This window comes from Scophthalmus maximus, chromosome 8 (assembly GCF_022379125.1).
Source record: "Scophthalmus maximus strain ysfricsl-2021 chromosome 8, ASM2237912v1, whole genome shotgun sequence".
Taxonomy (NCBI): domain Eukaryota; kingdom Metazoa; phylum Chordata; class Actinopteri; order Pleuronectiformes; family Scophthalmidae; genus Scophthalmus; species Scophthalmus maximus.
The window spans coordinates 10,754,739-10,777,887 of record NC_061522.1 but is presented as its reverse complement, the minus strand read 5'-3'; the positions used below and the strand labels follow the sequence as shown (position 1 = coordinate 10,777,887).

Sequence of the window (23,149 nt, the reverse complement as noted above, 5' to 3'; positions counted from 1 at the left end):
TCCAACTACCTCTCTGGTATTGTTTACCGGCGGACTGACGACACAGGGGAGTGTTTAATGAACACTGCTCCCCTGCTGGCTGTCTGAAAGTAGGTTTGTCCATCCATAGTTTACTGATGACCCTGTGCATTACTGGCAGACTGCTGACCGAGAGGTCAGAGCCAAATGGAGGTACCAGTCAGTACAGATTGAGTTTTTTTTTTTATCAAATCACAATAAAGTGTGCGAAGTAGATGACACATTGCAAAGTACTAACATAACATGTCAATGCTGAGAAGGTTATGCAACAGGAGGAATGAGCAAAATGCTGAACAAATGCTAATTAAGTCAGGTCACAAAAATGTTTGTGTGTGAGGGTGTGTATTTGGAACGATCTGCATATTTGGGGTATTTAACTGTTCATTTTTAACTGCATCAAATAATGGAATGTACTTCTTTCTTTCTTTTTTGATTGCCAAAAATGTTATGAAGGTGTGTAAGAGGTAAAAGGTAAATAAATATTTATCAAAAGTTTTTTTGCACTCGCCATCCAGTCTGGCGCTTATCTTGGAGAGGCAACAGACTTGATGGTTCAGTAGATGAGTATCGGATCTTATCAAGGCTGGCATCCGGTGTCCCTGTCCTGCACTCAACTACCTACCCCCTACCCCCCCCCCCCCTTGCCCCATGTGGTGAACACCAGACAGGGCTATCAATCAGATATTGTATTGCAGAACCTCATCACATGACACCAGACTAGGCCCACAGCAGATCAACTGCAGACAAACACCTAATGCTATCACTTTACCCATCAAGACCATAATCTTTAAGTGAACAAGAATGCACACAAGAATAAAAAAAAAGAGCAACGACCTACCGGCTTTTTCTTTCTCAGGAATGGTAGAGGAGCCCTGGGAAAGAGAAAAAAGACAAAAGATTAATAATGAGATAGTTGTGATGCATTTTCACGATATTTGATGCTATGAAACTATTCAAACTCAAACTTTGTAAGTCTTGACAAACTTGGAGATCAGTCTTGCCCCCTTCAAACATACCTCAATAAAATTTAACAGTCTTTCGTTCCTCATTGCATTCAGAATCAGTTTTCTGTGCGCGTGTTGAGTGCAACTATGCCCTGTTCCGTTGGCCCATGCGTGTGACTATACAAGAATGCTTGCATGTCATTGCACACAGAGATGTGTTTGTGCAGACATTGATCAACAATATCACCATATTCTGTTCTGCCCCCTTCAAGAACATTGATTTTGCTTCAAAGAAAATAATAAACTGCACAGCCACAGATCATCTCACACACACACACACACACACACACACACACACACACACACACACACACACACACACACACACACACACACACACACACACACACACACACACACACACACACACACACACACACACACACACACACACACACACACACACACACAAAATGTCATTGCTCAAACACCATATGCATAGTTTTCTGATGTGCACACGTCTTAATAGAAAACGTCACGACAGATAACACTCCCACCAGAGACATCTGAAGAAATATCACATCACTCTACTCTGATTCATTGTTGATTCAGCCCTCACGTAGGTAGTGTGCAGAGACGTTACTGATAAAATCGCTTTAGCTATAGTAGATTCCCATCATTCTGCCAATGTAGTATTTCCTTCTTTGGCTTTGTTGTGGGTTGTAGAAAATACTACTGCAGCACAGGTTTTCTCATAAAAATCGGACAAATGTTTGTCATCTCTCTGTGCTTATGTGTGTGTGTGTGTGTGTGTGTGTGTGTGTGGGCAGCAGTCAGTAGGAATGCAGGGGTCTTTCTTGCCTCTGACTTTTGACCTCAGGTTCCTCGGCTGACCTCCACACCCTGACCTGTTTTAATCCGCACTCCCCTGGAAGAGATCAGACGTAGCGAGGGGAACAAGGTACATTCACAATACAGTTGATCTACTTTGTCTCCATTGCCGTGTGTGGCTCAAAGTGTAAATATAAACTTTTCCTCTGGATATTTTTAGTAAGATAAATGCTCTCCTCCAGGTTTCTTTATTTTTCCCCATAGTATTAATTCGAGTCCTTAAACTGTGACTACTTTAGGGCCTGCTTGCCCATTGGCAGCCACTTACACAGCACAATCAAACAGACATTTGAATATCTTAAAGGAATATCTTAACATTTTGGGAAATACACTTATTTTCTATCTTCATCAGGAGTTAGATACCGCTCTCATACCTGTCTCATTTCCGAATGTTAAATATAAAGCTAAATCCTGCAGCTTGTTAGTTTACTTAATGCACAAAGACTGGAAACAAGGGGAAACAGCTCTCCTGGCTCTGTCCAAAAGTAACAGAATCAGCCTTTAGGCATGTATCTTAAATTGGATGGAGGGTTGTACTGTGTGCTGCATCATTACGTGGTTCGGAGAAGTATCTTCCAAGTGAGTTTTAGATTTTTCTTTTTTTATGCACTGGTCGGCATGTTTGACCTGGGTTGTACTACATCATTTTCTGCGGGTGATCACCAGGAGAGAATTTAATTATTTAAGCTATTAGCATGATTATTATTTATTTTGACTTGTACAGGATCATAGTGTGGAGCACGTTCTAATGAGAAAGATAAAGAATGAATCATTACATGCACAAAGTGTGACTATGTCAAGGGAGCTCTTATATTTTATGATGAACCAGTGCAGGCGTGACACAGTCTGGTGAGAGTGAATACAATGCCTGCTCTCATAGGTGAGTTTGTTTTTGCTAACGTTTTGGCTGGCTGACGCTAGATAAAGTGTTGTCTTGGTCTCAATCTGTCTTACTCAGATTTTTGAGGAGTCAGTGGCGGAGCTGTCTGCGCATACATACATTATCTAAAATCCATCACTTGTGGCGCGTCTGCCGAGATCTTTTGTATGTTTGTGTGTGTGTGTTTATATATATATATATAAGCGCTTGAATGTTTATTTGTGGCTAAGCGTGTGGTTGTATTAAGGGTGAGTAAAATGAGCATTTACTCACTTTGTGGGTCATGTTTCAGACACATACTTGCTAAAATTCCCTCTGTGGACAAATTGCTTTTAAATTTATTGCTGATTAACCACCTAAAGAAGACACCAGGGAGAAGCCACAGCCAAAGACTCCCACTCACTCCACTGTCACTAAATCACCGGCACAAACAGAACAACAACATTGAGGTGAAATCAGAGATAGATTTATATTCAGTGCTGTTTCAGCTGTTGGGCTCGAGTAATATTAGCTCTGCTTTTTCAGTCACAGCAGTGACCCCGCTGCATTGCCCCAGTGATAATAACACTGTGAATGGTGTGACACTTAGCCAGGATAACAAGGGTTTGGTTTCTGCCTTTTCATCAGTTGAATATAAAATGTGGCCAACAGGGTGGATACAGTGTATTTTCTAATATTTATTCCCCCACAGTACAAGTTGAAAGGCTCAGAATATTTCCTCTTTATTTCACGTTATTTAATTAAAGGGACATTTTTATAATTCAACCAAAGATGGGTTTTTTTATTGTCAACAAATGAAAAAAAGGACCAAAAGGAGCAATTCATCGACCCTGTTAACAAGCCTTGATTATGTTTCTGAGTTTATGTCTGTGTCACAGACCTCAACTGTTGTCACATCAATTACGTTTCTTCATTACTGAGTGAGGCACTGTAGTGTTTTTGTGTTTTAGCCAATTGTAATAAATATTCGATAGATCTCCAGTCCCCGAACAAATACACGATTAAACCCCTACAGAGCAACATTTATTGTACCCTGGTTTCTTGCCAGGAGCATGTGGAGGAGAGGGTAGCTTGCGTTAACAAGACAAGAAGTTATAATATGCCCTCTGAGCAACTCTTCAGGGCAGACTGGACACTACTGTGACGAGACGGGCTAGCTGAGTAAAAGCAAAGAAATGATAGAAATAGAGGCAACACAAGAGTTGACATTGGCGATTCTTTCCACTGCTGTAGACGGCTCTCTGCAAGGAACGGCAATGTTTCTACTAGACTGGTAAGTAAACAGCTGTGCTCACATTGGCTTTGTAGCAACAGCAAAAAAACGTACACACAGCCTCTTTAATGACAACAGAGTCCAGCTATTTTAGGGAAATAATAAGCCTTTTAAAATGATTGAAAAATGAAATCATTTTTAAAGGTTTACATATTCCGTTGGAGCAAATGGGCTTAGGGCTGAGAGCCAAAGGCAAATTAGGGAAGTTGAAAAGTATCAAGACTTCAATAGGATTTAATCACAATGAGAAAATATACAATGACACCAGCCTTATTCTTTAATTCTGCTGTGATTGATTCAAATATAATCACACAAAGGTTTCTTACATCACATTGAAGTATAGAGGCATTTAAAAAAATAATAGATCAATCTTAAAAGAACTTTCTGTATTTACTTGCACAAAGATTGGCCTTGAATAATGGCGTTAGTATGGGAGGTCTGTGAGGCTCCTCTGCTCAGCACTAACAAGACATTTCAGTTCGCCAGTGTGCACCCGTCCTATTGTGTAAACACCACACCACAGGTTCCTGTCAATGACCCATGAAGTCACTTACACGGTGTAAATCTCACCTTCACACAATGCTGTGTTTTCCTTCATAATAGCAATTACAGTTGGATAAATGTGAGTGAGAGATCGCAGAGCCTAACAAGAATGTGAATGAATGGGTACCAGTGAGTACCAGTGTTTTCATAGCACCACGGTCACATATTTTCTGGATGTTTGCCTGTTTTCCCCCTGGCATGCCACAGTGCAGGTTGTCCCAGTGTGGGGTTGTCTGGGCCGTGTCAGGTGTCCACTGGAGAGCCGTAAGCTGCAGAGCACACAAGCGTCAGCTGCCTCATTTACTGCCACTAATTTACTGGAAGTGGCTTGTGTGTGGGGGCACAGGGGGTATGGTATGTGTTTACTTTACGTGTGTGTAGTTGCCTACAAGCATGTGCGCCTGCGTGATTAACCACTGCAGGGTCATTATTGTCATTACTGTGGCCGGAAGCTAAAGTAAGTTTTCCGGCGAGTCATTTCAGTTTGAGCTAGGATTTTACTATTACAGGGAGTAAAGAGTTGTTGCTTGATTCACAAATCAGGAAAGAAAGAGTTGAAAATATTCCAGCTGACTGATTCATTTGCCTTATTCTAACAATGGAAATCAATGATACACACTAATAATTTTAATGACGAGTTTAATAAGTGTTAAAGTGTACAAGTAGGGCTTCGGTATTCAAATGTTACTGTACCTAATAATATATAATAATAATAATAATAATATAACAATCATAATAACATAAGTTTTAGTGCCTGCAAGCATGCAATAAAACTGTTTGTTTTTTTTAGACAAATTAATTCTCATCAATTTTAAAGTTATAGCCCCATCTTATTTGTCATTTCCTTTACATAGCTTTTAAGCCGTTAAAGCCAGTTATGTGTTCCATCTCTTTGTTGAAGATATATGATGTTTAAACGGAGTGAAATATGAACAGCAAGTTAATGCTGCAGAATGTTAACCGTGTCACCATTCCATCATGTGGAAATATTCCTCATGTCGTCGGCATCATTTTAGCCACATTTCCCCCAAATTCATTCAACATATTCTGTATCTTGGGAAATATTTAGGTCTTTGAACAAAGTTTGGCAGCACAGCATGGGTTGGTTTTAAATCAGAAACTATTTGAGTATTTGAACAAACTATTGATCAAATGGCCAAATGGATTTTTTGAATATTCAAACCCCGCCTTTATTTATTGACAATTTTTGATGTAGTACTAAAGAAACTAAAGTAACGGGGTACTGTAACATTGACTCTTAATACCCATCCTTAGATACAAATGATATTTTGTTTGTCAGTAATGGATCTTGTTTGCGTGAGGCTGTATGCACAAGCTTTTCTGTGTGAGTGACTTAGTCAGAAATGTTAAGCAAACCATCGGCATGTAGCTCTTGCACAACAAACCCGGGCAGTCCACCATGCATCTCTCATCCCCACTGCCCTGCTCTCTCAACCCCAGCCCCCCTCCTGCACTGCAGCTGCACTATGTGAGTGTGTGTGACCACCCATGGGCTATGCTGGACAAGGATTAGGGGGCTCAGACTAACCCAAACCTTTTTCTCCACCACTTAACGCAAATGGCTAAATTGGTGCAGATGGCTTATGGTCAGGTAAGGTGGCGGCTCCAGCGCTAGACCTATGAGGCAACCGTGTGATAGTGGGAAGACAGACAGTGTTAGTGTGAGCGAGTGCACGCGCCCGCCTGTCCAGGACCTTTGGAGATGTTATCTGGAGCGCATGTCTGTTCCTTGACTGGCATGAATGTGCTCTTTCTGCCCTGCACTTATAAAGGAATTTATTCTCCATGCTGCGTCGACCCCTGGGTGCACGTGTGCAGGGAAACGTGGGAAACAATTTCATTTTAGCCTTCTCCTTGAGTGTAACCCCCTGCTACCCCTCATACATTCTCCCCTGCATCCCACATTTTAATAGTTTCCATATGTCACACTTGGAGTGTGTCAACAGGAAGTGATGCGATGACTTGGTGTAATGATGCGTAGGGAACATTTCCTGCAGAGGACGTATATTAGCGTCCAGATGTTGGCGTTAAAGGCAATTTGAAAAGATAACAACTCCGAACGAAATTTGGTGACACTATTAAAAACGTCTCAGAAACGTGTACTGACAACTTGTATAACACACATAGCTCCGGTGAATGGGTTTGCTTTCAGTCTTTGCTTGTGTTAGGAAGTTAATGATTTTACCATACACACACACACATACACACACACTACACACTCACTCAGACACACAAATATATAGACTGACCACTAGCAGAGGCCTTGTCCTCTCGTTTAGCCTTGAGTCGTGAGATATGTTCTGTATGGGGTGATGTTGACTGAGAGAGGGAAAAAAATGGATACGCACACACAGAGACAGAAAGACACACATCTGCCTTTGTTTACACGAGTAAGCCAAAGCAACAGGCTTCTGGTTTCAGGCAGTGTCTGGTGGGATTTAGTGCTGGGCCCCTGGAGCATAAACTGTGAACTGTTGACTGGCCCTTGGAATCCATCACCAGACGAGACAGTAACTCTTAACTTGTCCGACCATAAGCAAGGCTCTTCATCCCAAAAGGCAGACTAAATGGTCACCGAATTCCACTCCTTGGGTCATTCTTACGTTTGGACAATCCTGATACTAAGGTAGATACTTTAAAACAGTTTGTCTTTGGAAACCATTTGCATTTTTAAAACCCAGTACAGGGACATTTCCTGCTTGTTAGTAGGTTTCCGTGATAGTCGGTGTTACCAGTGTTACTCGTTGTTCAGGCACACACTTGTTACATAACTTGCACACCGGCCTGATCATGTATTTAATTTTTTTATAGACATAAACCCATTTGGTTTATTTTTGGTAGTGCCCAAAGCCAAAATGGAACCTGATAGCATTAATGAGGCAAACTTCTGATGAAGATGGCAGCACTTCAAAACATCTACTCTCACACTTACACCACAATCTAATGTGAAAGATCAAAGTTAGAACACCAACACCTGTTGTCATGAATCAATCATCCTGTGGGAAAATTTCTACTATTCTATTCCCAATTAAACATTTTGGCTGATGTTTTCACATGTACAGTATTTCGCTTGCACAGTGAATGATGAATTAACTGCAAGTCCCAGCATTTTGGTTAATTTAACAAATGGGAAATCAACAAACTGACAACCAAATGGTGTGATTTGGTTTTTTGCTACATCTGCTTTTTGAAGCATTTTGGTTTCGAGATTGATTTATTAAGAGCAAAAACGGACGCTCTAAAAGTTTTAAAACAACTAACAAAAAGTACACCAAAGGCACAGCTGAAAATGGAGAATTTAGTGATGTTGTTCTTTTCCCCCCTCTTTTTTTCTAACTGCACACAAACATAGCAGGGAAAATATACTGTATATATAAAACACGCTGATCAATACATTGTCCCTTTAAGGCCAGGCTTTTCTTTGCAAAGCTACCGATTATCTGAAATTGGTTTTCAAAATGAGGGTTCAAATCTTTGGCAACCAATGACAAGAATACATGGAACCTTTTCGTTCCCATTATGCTGCTGCGTGCTTATAACACTGATTAACAGACGAAATAAGTCACCTGTTCCCGCTCACCAGTTAAAAGTAAGAGTTAAAAGGGATCAGCACTATTATCCCAACTGCATCAACAATGCAAGCTTGTGGATTAGCCCAGGACATTTTTGGTAGAAGGCAGAGAATGGGTTAGCAACACAGTGGGATTAGACTGTCCCCTGTAGAAGACTGTGGTGGCCCTCAAAGCATTTACGTGGCACACATGAAGCTTGTTGACTTCCCAGAAGGGCCAGTGTGCAAAACCTTGCTGTGTTACAGTTTTGTAACATTTGCTGAGGAAGGCACAGTCTTGACTATCTACTTTAGAGGGTATTGCATTGGGTGCTTAACCGTCAACACGCTTCATACTGTACGCAGGTTGGTTTTTATTACATCAAAACTAAAGGCAAAGACAATGAATTGCGCAAGACGCTCAGGTGTGTGAGATAATGTAACTTCAAGGCACATTCAAAACTGAAATTCGAACACATGCTCAAGCTAAATGTCTCAATTAAAACCCTGAACCACAAGCCCCAATAAGTGTTGCATAAATCACACCTGGTTTTACAATGCATTCCAGTGTACATGTTTCAGCATCTGTGAGTGTGTGTGTGTGTGTGTGTGTGTGTGTGTGTGTGTGTGTGTGTTTCTACGAGTGCATGCAGTTTGTTTGTTCGTTCTGTGATTTATGGCACTTCATTACCAGCGGGCTGCAGGGGTGTTTCCAGATGCCTGTATTTTCCAGTCATCCCCAAGATTTACTGTCAACAAGTGCCATCATCCTGCAAGTATTCCATGCACTTTTTACTGTCTCCTTGACGTAATAGATGTGCGTTTTGCTTGACGATTCAGTGCTCGATTTTTCTACCAACTGGTACTTGTTAGCGACCAACACGGTAGAGTGCCATCTTCAAGTTGAATGAAAAAGTGTGATGCATTTAACTTAAATGAGGTTTGAAGGACCCAAACCACATGGTGTCAATAAATCACATTGGTGATAAAGTTTATGTTTTTTAGGCGACAAGCCACAGAATGTCATAAAAACAAACACAAGCTACCATTGAGCAGGGGTTGTAAACATGGAGATTTATGTAATATTTACCTTTCACAAAGACACTAAAACAAAAAAATATACGTTGAGTGATACAAATCATAGCCCAAATCCACCTTAACAAAATGTTCAGAATGCAAAATAGGTTGGGCTGATACATGAGGACAATTTCAATAAATTGCATGATAGCATATGTGCTGTGCTTTGTTTTGGATTTTGTTTTCTGCGGATACTCTGCCAACAACAGACAACAAGAAAAACATATTTATTCAATATATCCCTCTCTCTCCTGTTCCTTTATGCAAAAGCTATAGCCTTGAATCGACAGGAAAAACAAGATTTCCTTGTGGGGGTGGAGGAGAAGTTCATTCTCCACATCCTGTTCCAAACACAAGCCTTTTCTTTTTCCCTTACCCTCTTTTTTTTAAATCACAGCAGGTCTGTGTTTGTCTCCTTGTTACAGCTGTGCTCAGCAGGGGAGTGACCTTGGGGACAATGACACCACACAAAGCGGCTAGCGGGGCCACGACCAGAGCCACTATTGGCACCCCATGTCAGATGGAATGGTGGTTGGTTTCATAGCTCACTGACTCATTATGGCCTACTACAGTCTTTAAGCCAAATATGTGGGTGGACTGTAGGAAAACTATATGTTTGCTGCACATGGTGTTGACTATGGACCAGAGACAGGATAGAGAGAGAGGGAGAGATTGCGAGCAAATGTCGAAATAAATAAAGGGCAGTGAAAGTAGCAAAAATATTGGCTCTTCTCTCTGACTGGGACATTGAGAAGGTGTGGTTTGGATAAAGGATGTTTGGGGACTGTGAGGCTGCCAAACCGGAAGACAGAGGAAGAACAGAGCAGAGATCTGCGAGTGACCTTAGCACGCAAACCACAGCACTTCTATTGTCCACCAAACCACAGACAGATAAAGAGCTATGCACAATACACAACCAAGAGACAGGGAACCATCTTTCTTTCTAAAGTAAAAATATCTCTCAATCAATCATCTTCCCAAACAAACTTGAATCCTGACATGGACGCTTCAGAGATTTCAGCAGCAAAACCGTCAAAGGAGATGACAGAAGTTGTGTTTGGAGCGCTGTTGCCCTGGAGACAGAATACAGATCCAAATAAGGGTTAAAGGTTGCCCTGTTGTGGAATGTTTAACAAAGACGGAGAGGACGATGGCTGGTATAGGGCAGCGCCCTCCCTGTCTCCTATGCCCAAATCCAAAATTCAACAGACAGCCACGCTCTGCTGCTGGTTCAGTACCTGAGGTCTTTAGGGGATTGTGAGTATATGTCTTGCTGCTGGGAACATTGAGCACTGAAGTTGACTGATATGTTGTTTCCGACTGTAACATTCAGAGGAAGGTGGTTAGGGGTCAGCAGCCTCCACCCACCTCTGTGGCTTGACACATCCTCTGCAGCCGCAGAGCTCTAAAAATAGAGTCACATAACAAATGCTTCTCGTGCCAAGCATAACCTAAGTTTGTCCCTACAGGTTTCACTTAAGAATCCTAATTCATTATTATTTAATGACATTAATTAGTCTTTTTTTTCCTTGAAGAAATATTCATATAATTCATAAGCCCAAACATGAATATTTTCTAATTTTCAGACTACTTTTTTCATGTATCATGTTATCTTTTTGTAAACTTTATCGACAACACAATCAATCAATTAATTAGTAAACAATCAGCAGTATAATCAACAGTAAATACACATAAGCCTGTAAACGAAATAAAACCCAGCTGTTGCAACACAACAATGCAACCAAAACAACATTGTAAGACACCTGCTACACTAAGCAAGTACAGAAACCTGCCAACAAAAACACTCTGCGCAAAGAATAGTAGTTTCACCATGAGAAAAAAACACCTGCTGTGGCACAACATCCGCTAAACGTTAGCCCCACATTCAACGCAAGAATAACAGCCACCTGCTGAAGGCTAACAAAAGCTACCAGCTCAGTCAGAGTCAAAAATCTCTTCACTTTAACCCAGTGTCTTATCAAAAGCTGTGAATGAATGGCACTGTACGCCAGGGGAATGTCCTCTCATCACCAAAGTACACAACCACATACCAACATTTATCATGGTTATATAAAAGACAGCGTGAGCATGTGCTTGGAACAATCACACCACAGTGTTACACTAAACCCCAGGAGGTGTCAGGAGGACAGTAATAACACTAACCTCTGGCATAATCCATCATAAAATGGAAGGAATTCAAATGCACAATGATAAACATTCCACGTGCGTGCGTCCACGCTCACACTCACACTTGACACGCACACGCACACAGTGTCATTTGCAACCATCCATGAGACAGTCACATTTGGCCCCCTTACTTTCTACACTGGTATGAGTTTTACAGCTGTTTTAATGTCTTGACACCATTGACCGTATAAAAAAAATGGACATAGTCACAGGGTCTGGAGAGTGAAGCCAATGCAGAAGTGCCTATAACCTGTATTTCCTCAATGACCAGCAGAGGGCGACTCCACTGGAAAAAGAAGTCTGTTTCTATAAAAGTCTATAAAAAGTATAAATGTCTTGATTTATAACGTCAGAAAACATTTTCCTGATAAGTTAATGTTCTCAATCTTTTGAATTAAGTCTTCTGAAATACAGTATGGTGTCCATTTTGTAAATCCAAGGCAATACAAATGCTAATGAAAATATTATGTAGCACAGAGTCTGTGATTTTGTTTTTGTTTTTTAACCTTGGGATTATTGCTGTTTAAACATTGTTTAACTTGATTTTATTTATATGGGGTGAAGAAAAGTGAGTAAAATAAAACACAAATCCCAAAATAATCCTATTATTCTGAATCTTATGATGTTTATCCTTTGTCAACAATGTGCCCAGAGAGCTGTTGATTAAACGTGATAGTGATTTTTGAGGCTGAAGTTTGCATTGGTGTATTTGTTGCATGCAAACAGTTCTGGTAATTCAGCCAATCCCTAATCTATCATAATAAAGGATACAATCAGCAAGGGCTTCCGTTTAATGACTTATAATAGACGAGAAGACAAAGTTATTTCACATTATAATGTGAGATTGCCCTCTGGGAAGATTTTATGGTAAAATGCTGGCATTATACACATTATTTTTTTCTTTATTGTATTATTATTTGTTATATAATAACAAACCAATACTGTTATTATGTGCTTGAATCATCTATTATATTATGTGTATTTTTAATTAATTAAAAAACTCAACTGGGATGCCTGTTCGAATTAGAGCCTCAAACTCAACCACGATTCTTCCTCACATCTGCCCCTGTGTTTACATCATTTAAAGGATTTGTATTGTCTTGCTAAAAAGATTAAGTGGGCGTCACAAAACTTTAACTCTGAAAGGACTCAACAGACCCCTGCAACTTTTAACCAGTGAGAATCCTCCTTCATGAAGTCAGTTTGGCCTTAATCAATCACCCCACTGGGCCTCCACTGTAAAAAGCCTCCTATTAGGCGCAGTGAAAGCGGTGTTTACCCAAGCTTAGTGAGTTACCTTGGGTTACTACAGGAGTGGAGGCCGTGGAAACTGTTAGCTACAGACATAATACATCACACATCATTGAATATGTTGATCTGTGCATCTGAAATTATCCAAGAAATATTCCTCTGCGGTGTGACGGCAGAACAGTTGTGCCGTGCAACAAGACAAAGCACTGTCAAGATGGAAGTGTGAGAGATAATTCAGGAACATGAGATGTTCTTTTTGTCAAGGTATTCTGAAGATTGCACAGGTTGCAGTGTTTTGTTCTGGCGAGATAAGGCGACTGTTTAGCAACAGAAACATCCTGCCTGGCGTTTACTGTTATCCCATCCTGCATCACTTCAACATGAGATTAAGTGTCTCAGCATTAGTTTTCTTTTTTTACATTTCCACTTGAGCAATTCCTTGTAAAAGCTTGCTTGAGTGCTCAGTCCGCCGGCCTGTTCACTCAGCCCTCGCTCTGAAGGCAATCCCAAAGCAAGGCTGACAAAGTCATTAAGTGAGCAAGCAAGGGGCATGAAGACATGCGTCTCACTTGAAGCGTTTCACCCTCCCTTCCCCTTTCCTTGGCTTTTCACCTCCCAGACCCCCCTACTGACCCCTTTGTTGGGGCAAAGGGGTCTACATCTTTGGAACCAGCTAATTATAGAGTTTTAACGTCTGCATGGCTAAGCCCTAAGTGCTGGGGGACATTCCTACAATTAGGAAATTCAGTGTGTGTGTGTGTGTGTGTGTGTGTGTGTGTGTGTGTGCGCGCGCTTTCTATGGTTGTGTGGACAAATTCTGGTTCAAAATCATTCTTTTGAGGATATTTTAGCTGGTCCTTGCCACTTCAAAGGGTTGTTTGAGGGTTAAGACTAGCTTTTAGTCAATGAGTGTCCTCACAATTATAGAAATACCAACATGTGTTTGTGTGTGTGTGTGTGTGTGTGTGTGTGTGTGTGTGTGTGTGTGTGTGTCATTAAACAACTCATGCTCTAGACATTTCAGTATGACCTCATGTCTTGCTAGATATGGTGCAGATGTATTCTGATATGACACACAGCTGCTGACTTACCCCACTCTTAGGTTTTGCTCCGAGGGCAGGTGCAGATCCTGAGGAGGAGGCAGTAGGACCATGTGGATTTGGAGGGTTTTGTGAAGCTTGTGCAGATCCTGAATCCAACTCCTGCAGAGTTGAAATAGAATCCCATGTGCTTTTTACACTGTTGCACTTCATGTCATTTTTTTCATCTAATGTTTCAGTATTTCTTTAAAGATGATCAAAAATATATTTTGCAGATGTAAAATGCCGTACACAGTGTATCAGAGTTAGTTCAAGAAAGTGAATGATAATTCCCCGCTCTCTATCACATTGTTATGGCCTTTAGTGGCCACTAGAGAATATAGAGTACAAGTTTACTAGTGTAGTTAACGGAATCAATCAATACTTGAAGTTCTTGTTTGAGTCCATGAGATGCAATACATAAAAAAAAAAAAAAAAACATGTGGCGATGACTGCTGGTAAGTTAACATGATTGATTGCGGGTGTGTACCAGGGGAGGTGGTCGTTGGAGGGTGGGGTCGCTGTCCATAGAGGCAGTGGCGCTGAGGGCATTCTCAATTTCCTGGTCCAACTGGTCCAGCTTCATCAGCAGCAACACCATTGAGTCCAGTCGAGCATGCTCACGCTGAATAAAGAGAGAAATATATGAGAAAAAAAATGACTACCACTGCACTGAGCTAATGAGGACATATTATAATAGATAAATGGAGAAGTGGTGATTTTGGCATTTGTTTCCCTGCCCATTGAAGAGTTCAGTGTAGGGATAGCTTACTCTAAACTTTCAAAACTAAAATAATTGGAATAGACGAAAAACTAGCTTAATCGGAAGGTCTCCTCTTGATGCTGTCACCATTTTGCTGTGCAGTCGTCTAACCACGAAATTAACTAGTTAAATCAGTAATTAAGATTGCATCTATTTGCAGTCATTCCAGCTCAGGCTACATTTGAAACAAACATTGTAAATACCTATCTTTCTAGTTTACTTTTATTACATATGCACCTTTTTGTGCTAGATTTTTACCTCTATCATTTAATAAGTAACAACTAAGAAGAGAGCACTGACTGGCACCTGATACATTTTATAGAAGCATCAGCTTGTTTGCTGCTTGAATCAAACGTCAAACATTTTCACCATCACTATATCGTCTCAACCCACTTTATAGTTTTTGGCTTAGTTTTCTATTGAAATCAAGTCAAACTGTCAAATATAGAACATAAAATATACAAACGTCCACTCGTGATGTCCACAAGCAATCAATGTTTGACTCAGTTCCGCCAGCTAAACATTGGCCTTTGTCCCGTCATGTCAGAAGAATTGAAGAACTCTGCTCTAAACTGGGTCTTTCCCTGCTCCCTACTTTCCTCATTTCCCCTTTCCGACTTCTGTTAACAAAACTCCACCCTTTGTATATCTGTTGCAACATCTCTAGTCCATTTTATTTTTTTAATCAGATCACTTCAAGTCATCGAATACTCCCCCCATAGTCCTCTAATATGCACTGTTGAACTATTCATCAACACATTGCGATAACAAGTCTCATACTGACCTCAGGTGGTGTGTCGCCGCTAAAACATGCTAAATGAAAGACACACTCCGCATACCACTCTGTCCTCTTCTATCCCTTAACCCTGTTTTTGTTTGAGGCAATATAAGCACTCATTACAGGTTAAATTTTTTTTTAATTTCCTTGTCTTCTCTGCTTGCATGTGTTTAATCCTGGTCTGGCTCCCTGTCTGAGCTTCTCAACCAAGAAGAAAAATGACATCACACGGCCGGCTCCTTAGTCCCAAACAGACCCTGTTAAACACTTTATGGGGGTGAGCTCATGGGACGCAGCCACTGTGACTGTATGTTTGTGCAAAGGTACAGAGGCATGTCAACATGCGAATGGGAGCCTTGTTTTCATATGCTGCAGTCATTCCTAAATGTGATACAATAAATTCTTCGTACATATCATAAACATGTCCTTTGAAGTGGCTTGAAATTGTGTAATTTTACAATGGGCATGTACGGATGACAACATCCTTGAGTTGTGACTAATGCTAATGTGTGTGCTGTTGACAGGCTTATGGGTCCTAGATAGAATCTGCATCACGATGAGAAGGCCGTGGCGGCGGCCTGACTTCTCGCCCCATGCCTAATAACGTCTTATGAATTGCGCTTACATTTATTTTGCAGTTAGTGCCGAATAAGCCTGTCAAAAGCAGTTCTTATTGGGCTTGCTGAGTGAGCAAACGGATTTTCAGGGCCACGTGTGTCAGTGTCACACAGTGATGCCTTCGCTGGCATTCCTAGCTAGCGACAGTGCACGTTGTTACGTTTCGTCTCCTTGGCAAAGTTTAACAATGAAACTTTGTTTCGTGGCGAAACAATGACATCTATACGAGGCCTCTCTGAATGAACAAAAGCATCTGGCTCGAGATGGCAACAACAACAACAACAACCACAAAACGGAGTACAAAACAAGTGCAGTGCAACGTCAGGCGCCTCGGAGAGGCAAAGTTTTTTCGGGGGCATTCTGGTGGTTTGGTTGCTCTAAAAAGGTTTCTTTTCTCTTTTCTCTCTTTCCCATCTTTTGAGGTTTCTGTTACATTCCTCTCGACTTCCTGTTTTTTGAGATGGAAGACAGTTCCCACACTGTTTGAACTCTTACACCCCTCCTTCCCCTTCCCTTGCTGTCTTTTTAAAACCCCCTCTTACATTTGGTGGCCTGCATCCCATTTCTCAGACATGTCCTTTAAAGTGAGGGCTTCTTTTTCCGCTGTGCTATACATAGTGTGCAAACAATTATACATCAAAATACTGCACATTCCCTTGGTATTTTCATTCATAAACAGTGAACAGTGTCAATAAATAAGGACAGTAAAACAGAAAGAAAAAGGAGAGAGCGCAGAGAGACGGTGATTTTGCCAAGTTGTCTACTGTGAGATAAATTACTGTTGAGCCGGTTTGGCCCCGAGGTCAGGATAAGGCCTTGTTGCTAAAACAAATAAACACAGTAACAAAGCCCAATATCAGGGTAATCTCAAGCCATTATGCAAACCAGATGGGTTCATTTTACAAACTGAATCTGCAACACTAACATGGTTTAGTGGAAACATCGTCATTAGTTAGTACAATATGTTGTCAGGGACAATTGCTGTAGCCAATGTCAACTTACAGATTACTTATTTTAAGTAAATTTCTAAATTTCTAAAAGATATTTAAGAGCTTCTTCTCATTTTTCTTTTTACTAAATATTGTCTCCCTCTAGTTGTTAACATTAACTGACTAATTTATTTTCTGTCCTCATGAGCTTGCCTTGAGCACGTTTTCTTAGTAAACAGGCTTTATACACAAGGTAAATAGACCCTGTGGTGAAAACCCTGTTGTCAAAGCGAAGACAAGCCATTACCATATGCTAGATGGATTGCCTTAGCGCCTTCCACTTTTATGGCTGAACTCCTCTTCTCGAGTTCCAGGATCCAGGTTTTTTGGGCATTTAATCCAAAGGTTTGAAGTCATCCTCAGACTGAAATTGGATCCAATGGTAATTAAGTGTGCCACTGCTTTTCCATGTCCCTATACTGGACTGTGCTCTCTCACTTATGGGAGCTGGTGGAGGGAGTGACATCAACATTGGACTAAGGGGACCTCCACAGACACATCATTTATGTGGAAATAATGCAATGTTGATCAATTTAATTCTGTAGGATTACACAACTCATACAGTTTTCAGTATCATGCAAATACTGTGACTGGTAGCATACATTCCTCACTCAATATCATAGTTAATTTTTTAGAAAAGTCTTAAAAACATCTGTTTTATTGCACACTCCTGTGTAGGAGACTGTTCCATATAACTGGAAGTCATAAAGCTAAAAAAAATGATTATTTTGGTTTTGATCCCGTATACAATGGGAAAAAATTGTTAATGTGGTTAATGAGTAACAGAACTAAACCGATATAGGCACAGCCAGACATGGTTTGAATTTTTTTGTTTGTTTTTACTATCTAGCATTTAAAAGCAGTGTGTGTGTGTGTGTGTGTGTGAGTGTGTGTGTGTGTGTGTGTGTGCGTGTGTATATATATATAAAAAACATATTTGTCTGCAACTAAACATCCACATATAGAGGCTGGCGTATAAACGGATAATGAATGACAATATAGTAAAGAGCTGTTGTAATAATGTTGTCAAATGTCCTCACAGCTGTATACAACTACACTTGTGTTTTATAAAATGTTAATATCAAAAAGGGTTATTGAAGTTTCTATAACTAAGATGCCAAACTTGTACAAAGATTCAACTCTGAAAGCCCTTCATGCATATGACTTGCATATTGAACTCTGTAAGGGTTCCTGTTAACAAGAGGGTGATCCTCTTCAACTAGAACATATCGCAAGAATTCAACTCTCCACAATATGGTGCTTGTCTAAACAACATGCCTGCTTAATGCATGCTGAGTCGTAAATAATGGATTTCTTTTTGTCATTCCAAAAGGGCTCACTCTGCAAATACTAATAGTGAATAAATACAATGTCAGTTCTCTGGCCTTTGCTTTGTTCCAATGAGCTTAGCAAGTGCTTATTAGGTTTTTGGCTCACAGCGTGTAAATAGTGCAACGCGCAGTATCTGCTGGGGAAAGCTGTTTCAGCCTTTCTCTCCAGAAATTACTTGAGCTTCCAACTCCCTCTACATTCATAGTCCTCATGCCCTTATAGGACCTTGTTTTGCAATGAGTGGTTGAGAAAGAGTAAAACATTGCACAGATCCCCCCACACACAGATCTGTAAGCATGTGAGAGTGAAGTCATTGTTTTCCTAGACGCTTACCAGAGTGTGGGACAAAAATTATTTGCAAGCCGTTTGTGCCCAGTAAGTGTCAGCTCACTTCAAGAAAAAACTTAAAATGGGCCAGAACCACAATTACTACAGAAACTAATAGGAAACTAATATTTATATTAATAATGTCAAATAGTATAATGTCCACATCTACATAATTTACTGAGCCTTACCTTTTTCATGCGCACTTTGACCACATTGTCCTGTTTCAGATCCGCAGGCTCTTTTGTCCCATCTAAAACTGAAGTGGAAATGTGCGTGTCGCTGTAAGTAACTCTACGTACAGCCTCATCTGTTTCCTCCATTCTAGAGACTGTGGCTCCCGGCCCGTTGTGTTCCGTCTGACCATATGCCACCTCAGAGGCAGGTGACTCACTGAAGTAACGTTGAGAGGCTTGGTTGCCATGGATTCCCTCTGGTGAGGACTCATCGTTGACTTCTGCAGAGCATGATGGCAGGTTTTGGGCGTGCTGCTCAGTAGCTGCATGTTTATCATTTATATGAGACTGCTGAACATCTGGATTTGGGGTGATATTCAAGTAAATGTTCTTTTGAGGATCCAGTACTGGGGAGTCATCTGGCTCAATGCAGCTAACTTCTAGGATAGTGTCCAGCTTTGAGCTATTTTCCAACAACTGAGCGATGGTCTGATCCTCACAAATAGCCAACTCGTTGGACACTGAGTTTACATCCATGATATCTGTTGGTCCACTGATGGACGTCGTTGTTTCCACATACTGGTCTGCACACAGAGTAATGTTTGACAGTTTGAGATCTTCTGAATATCCTGTATCCACTTGTTCAGAGGACACATTGCTGTTAACAGTCATAGAGCAACACTGACCTTTGAAACAAATATCCGATGATGTGATTGGCTCATACCTGACTTGTGCTGTTTTCACGCTGCTTTCTGCTTGTGCACTCTCCTCTCCCTGAGGTCCGTTCATCCCTGTCATTGCAATATTATGCTGTTCCAACGACGTCTGGTAGGATATTTCACAACCAAGAGCCTGCTCCATTACCCCGGGGCAGTCAAGATGATCTCGCCCTCCTCCTCGAAAGTCTCTTGAGTGAATTTCAAGCCCTGTATTTTCATTTAGAGTTTCTGAGTCATATAATGTATCCAGCTTGTCAGCAGAATCTGCAGTCCAGTTTTCACTTACTCCATGGTCCCTTTCTCCTTCCACCACCAAAGTCACAACTGATTTTGCAGATGCAGTTTCGTTAGCCAGTGACGTGACATTGCCATCCTCCATCATATCATCTGAACTGTGAAACACACCAATAGTTAAGTTAACATTTGCACCAGTGTTCTCAGATGTTGAAATCCTCTCTTCCTCAACATCTGGGAGGTCGGTTTGAGGTTCCAGTTCAGCAGCACTGGCCCAGTTTAATGTGGCCTCAGAGATTTCAGGAGGTCTGTTGTGACCCTCTGTATGGCTCTCCTTTGTTTCCTGATGATTTGGATGTTTGCCAGGCTGTTCACCAGCAGATTCAGACAGTGGAAGCCCATTGTTTGAAGAGATAGAGATGCATTGTTGCTCTTCATGAGACATATGTGGCCTTTTTAAGACATTATCGTCATTGCAGATGTGACTCTGGCTACTCTCTGTGCTAACTTCACCTTCACCGTTGATAGTTTTCTCAATGTGACTGCTGCTATCAGTTGCACAAGAAAGATTTGCACTACACATACCACTATTTGAGTCACAGTGAAACTCTCCAGAATTCCTCATGTTTGCGGTTCGGAGATGCACAGATTCCGAGGCCCTTTGGGAAATGTCAACATCCACCAATTCATTCAGTACATGAACTGACTCCTCTTGCAAGTCTAATGGAACTTTTTCATTGTTTTCTTCTTGCTTCAAACGTTCTATGTCAGTATCGTCATTCCCAGAAGAAGCTGTCACTTCAAGTGTCTGAGCCCGGTCCTCTGTGGGCAGTTGATGACAACCCTCTGGCATAGAGGCACACCTTGTCCGTCGGCCTTGTTTGGAAGCCCCTGCTCCCATCCAAGGCCCCTTGCTGTCAACTCCATGACAGCAGACCAGATCCAGATCGTCATAGCTGTACTGTAATCCTGAAGGGTGAGTCACATGCTCCTCCCAACTTCGTTTCCGTATGGCTACCGGCATGGTGGACAGCCTGTGCTATCCCATAGAGCTGCTTTTGATGCCCGCTGAAAACGGTAAACCAGATCTGCTAAAGCAAAGAGAAGAAAAGAGGGTTAGAAACAGCTGATGTTTCCAAGGTAAATTCAATATGCAGGATGCAGATGACAATATGGTTACAGATAACATTACACTTTTACAGTAAACGGGAAGGGAGCAGCGAGTGGATCAAAAGGGGCAAAATTATACTGCATCCACTTTTCCTTGGAACACCTGGATAGGTATCAACTCAGGGGGGTCCATATAAGATGACAGGAAACCCCGTTATGCAAAACTAAAACACGGGAAATGGACATCTTCACACTGAATTTCACATCCCAGCATGTCAGCAACGCTAAATGACACTGACAAAGTACAAAAATGCCACCTTGATTCTAAAACATGAGGATCATAGTCCAGATAAATGTAGTTGTTACTTTTTAACATCTTTACAAGGTGAAGCCCTGTTTGTCAACTTTACACTGCAAACAGTCAGTACAAAAAACTCGTCTGTTAAATTCAGGGTGTTGGTTAACTGTCACTCTGCACCTATCCAAGCGACAAATGAGAATGATGTAACTAAAAGAAACTAAAACTGAATCTCAGTGTCGCTGAACAGCTGGTTCTCTGCAATCCAAAGTTATCATATTACATACCATGGGTTCGATCACAGGATTAGAACCAAGTTTTGTACTGCGCAGTGTTTTTCCTTCTTCTGTTGTTCTAGGTCAGAATGTACAAAAGTGGGGGAACACAGGGACTCAATAGCAGAATGCGTCAATTAAGGCTCAACATCTGTTATATAAAAAACTATACATGTCACGATAGAAGCACAAGTAGAGAGATAAACATTTGATAGGAGATCCTGGGTATGCCCACTGTATTCTACAGTAAGTCACTGAAAACTACACCTACATCATATAAATATATATTATCTACAGTTTCAAAGCAAAAGTAAAATTCAAATCTGTTTTTCTCTGTGTGTTTTCACCTTTTGTTTCCTCAGAAGTAGAGCTGGATCATATCAACTGCCACCTGCACCTTCTCGCGTGAACCTGCGCCTGGTTGTTAGATCAGTAAGGAAGGTCTAAAAAAGTGTCCCAAAGCTGTTGCTCCTTCAACTTGCCCTCGAGCCAACAGCGAAACTGCCACCTCAATACATTCAAAATATTGCATTCTTGAGTAACGACAGTTACTTCTTGTAATCTCCATTGTTGACAAAGTTCAATCCAGTAGATGAATATTCGGTGATCATAAGCTCCATATTGAGGATTTGTTGCGAGTACAGCCATCCAGAGACGTTTTCGTGAGTTGCCTTTTCATTCATCCACCGGAAGCAATTCGTCCACGTTTGGGTAATGTAAATCCATCTTTTTCCAAGTGACTTGAAATATGCTTTATTTTCTAAACCGTCCTTGGTCTAGGTTTCTGCAAGCCACAGTCAGTATCCTCGCTGTAAAGCTGTCGGACAGGCAGTGAAGCCCCAAAGGCAGGCAGAAAGCCGAGGAGCAACGAAAAGTCCATAGACAACTTCCATCTTGATCACATTAAGGTTTTTGCTGACGCTGAATGCCAAAGAGTAGGGGTGGTGTAAGAGGGGCCGGGTTTTCTTTCCCCCACTCCACCCCTGCTCTATCCTGCTCTATCCCCTTTCTCATCATGTCCCCTCCCTGCTGGTTTTGACAGGGAGTCTGAGTCACATCCTAGGAGCCCCATCCCCCGTCTCACTACTCACCCGACACATTATAGGCATTTATTCACTCCACCCTCCTCCAATGTACGTTCTCTCCTCACTCTTTTTGAAACTTGCTCACAACTTCTTAATTTCTTAACTTCTAAAAACTTTCCTCTTCTCACTGGACGTCTTCATTCTTCCTTATTTTGCTATTTAACTAAGCCGGTTGGTTTTGATTAGTACCAGACAGGCTGCCTCGTAAGACCTCTGGCTGGGGGCCAAGATAGACTGCTCTTATTTTTTTGGCAGTTATATCTAACGCATGTTTTTTTCTTTTTCTTTTCTTTTTTTGACTCTCCAGAAATTCTTAACCAAACACATTGGCACTAATGAAATAAGTACAAGAAAGATATCTTTGCAGGTATGGTTTTAGAAATGTTCTACTCTTTTCAAATATTCCTTATGATACGTATAAAACATTGTATGACGAACGGGATGGCTTTACCAGTGCTTTAAACATGATATCTTTGTTTTAAAGCAAACCAAAGGGGGGAAATCATTAAAGGGCATTTCCTAATATAGTCATTTGTCAGAGGCACCTTGGAAAATAAAAAGGCAAAGCCAGATATATTTTCACATGGTGTCACTGAGACTATTTAAATTAGATGTTAACCAGCAACTTTTCTCAGTAAACTTCTATTGAGACTGGGTTGTAAAACAAGCTGAATATTTCCAGAGACTCCTACGTGCAGAACTTGCCTGGGAAGAACTCTAGAAATACACTTACT

The 23,149-nt window shown here is 41.1% G+C and overlaps 1 protein-coding gene across 3 annotated transcripts in view; it reads right to left on the bottom strand.

The window, feature by feature from the left end:
• The window catches only part of dlc1 (DLC1 Rho GTPase activating protein), a 72,347-nt gene extending 49,946 nt beyond the window's left edge, over positions 1-22,401 (bottom strand). The window contains exons 1-5 of one of the 3 annotated variants that reach the window (XM_047333865.1): positions 21,678-22,401; positions 18,710-20,738; positions 14,205-14,339; positions 13,727-13,837; positions 857-890 (exon numbers count right to left, since the gene is read on the bottom strand). In XM_047333865.1, the coding sequence (XP_047189821.1) occupies positions 857-890; positions 13,727-13,837; positions 14,205-14,339; positions 18,710-20,671 (2,242 nt within the window). In that variant the 5' untranslated portion in view covers positions 20,672-20,738; positions 21,678-22,401. Of the gene's footprint in view, positions 1-856; positions 891-13,726; positions 13,838-14,204; positions 14,340-14,943; positions 15,085-18,709; positions 20,739-21,677 lie in introns of those variants that run through there. The other 2 variants (XM_047333866.1, XM_047333867.1) reach the window with 2 other exon arrangements.
• Between the last annotated feature and the right edge of the window lie 748 nt (positions 22,402-23,149).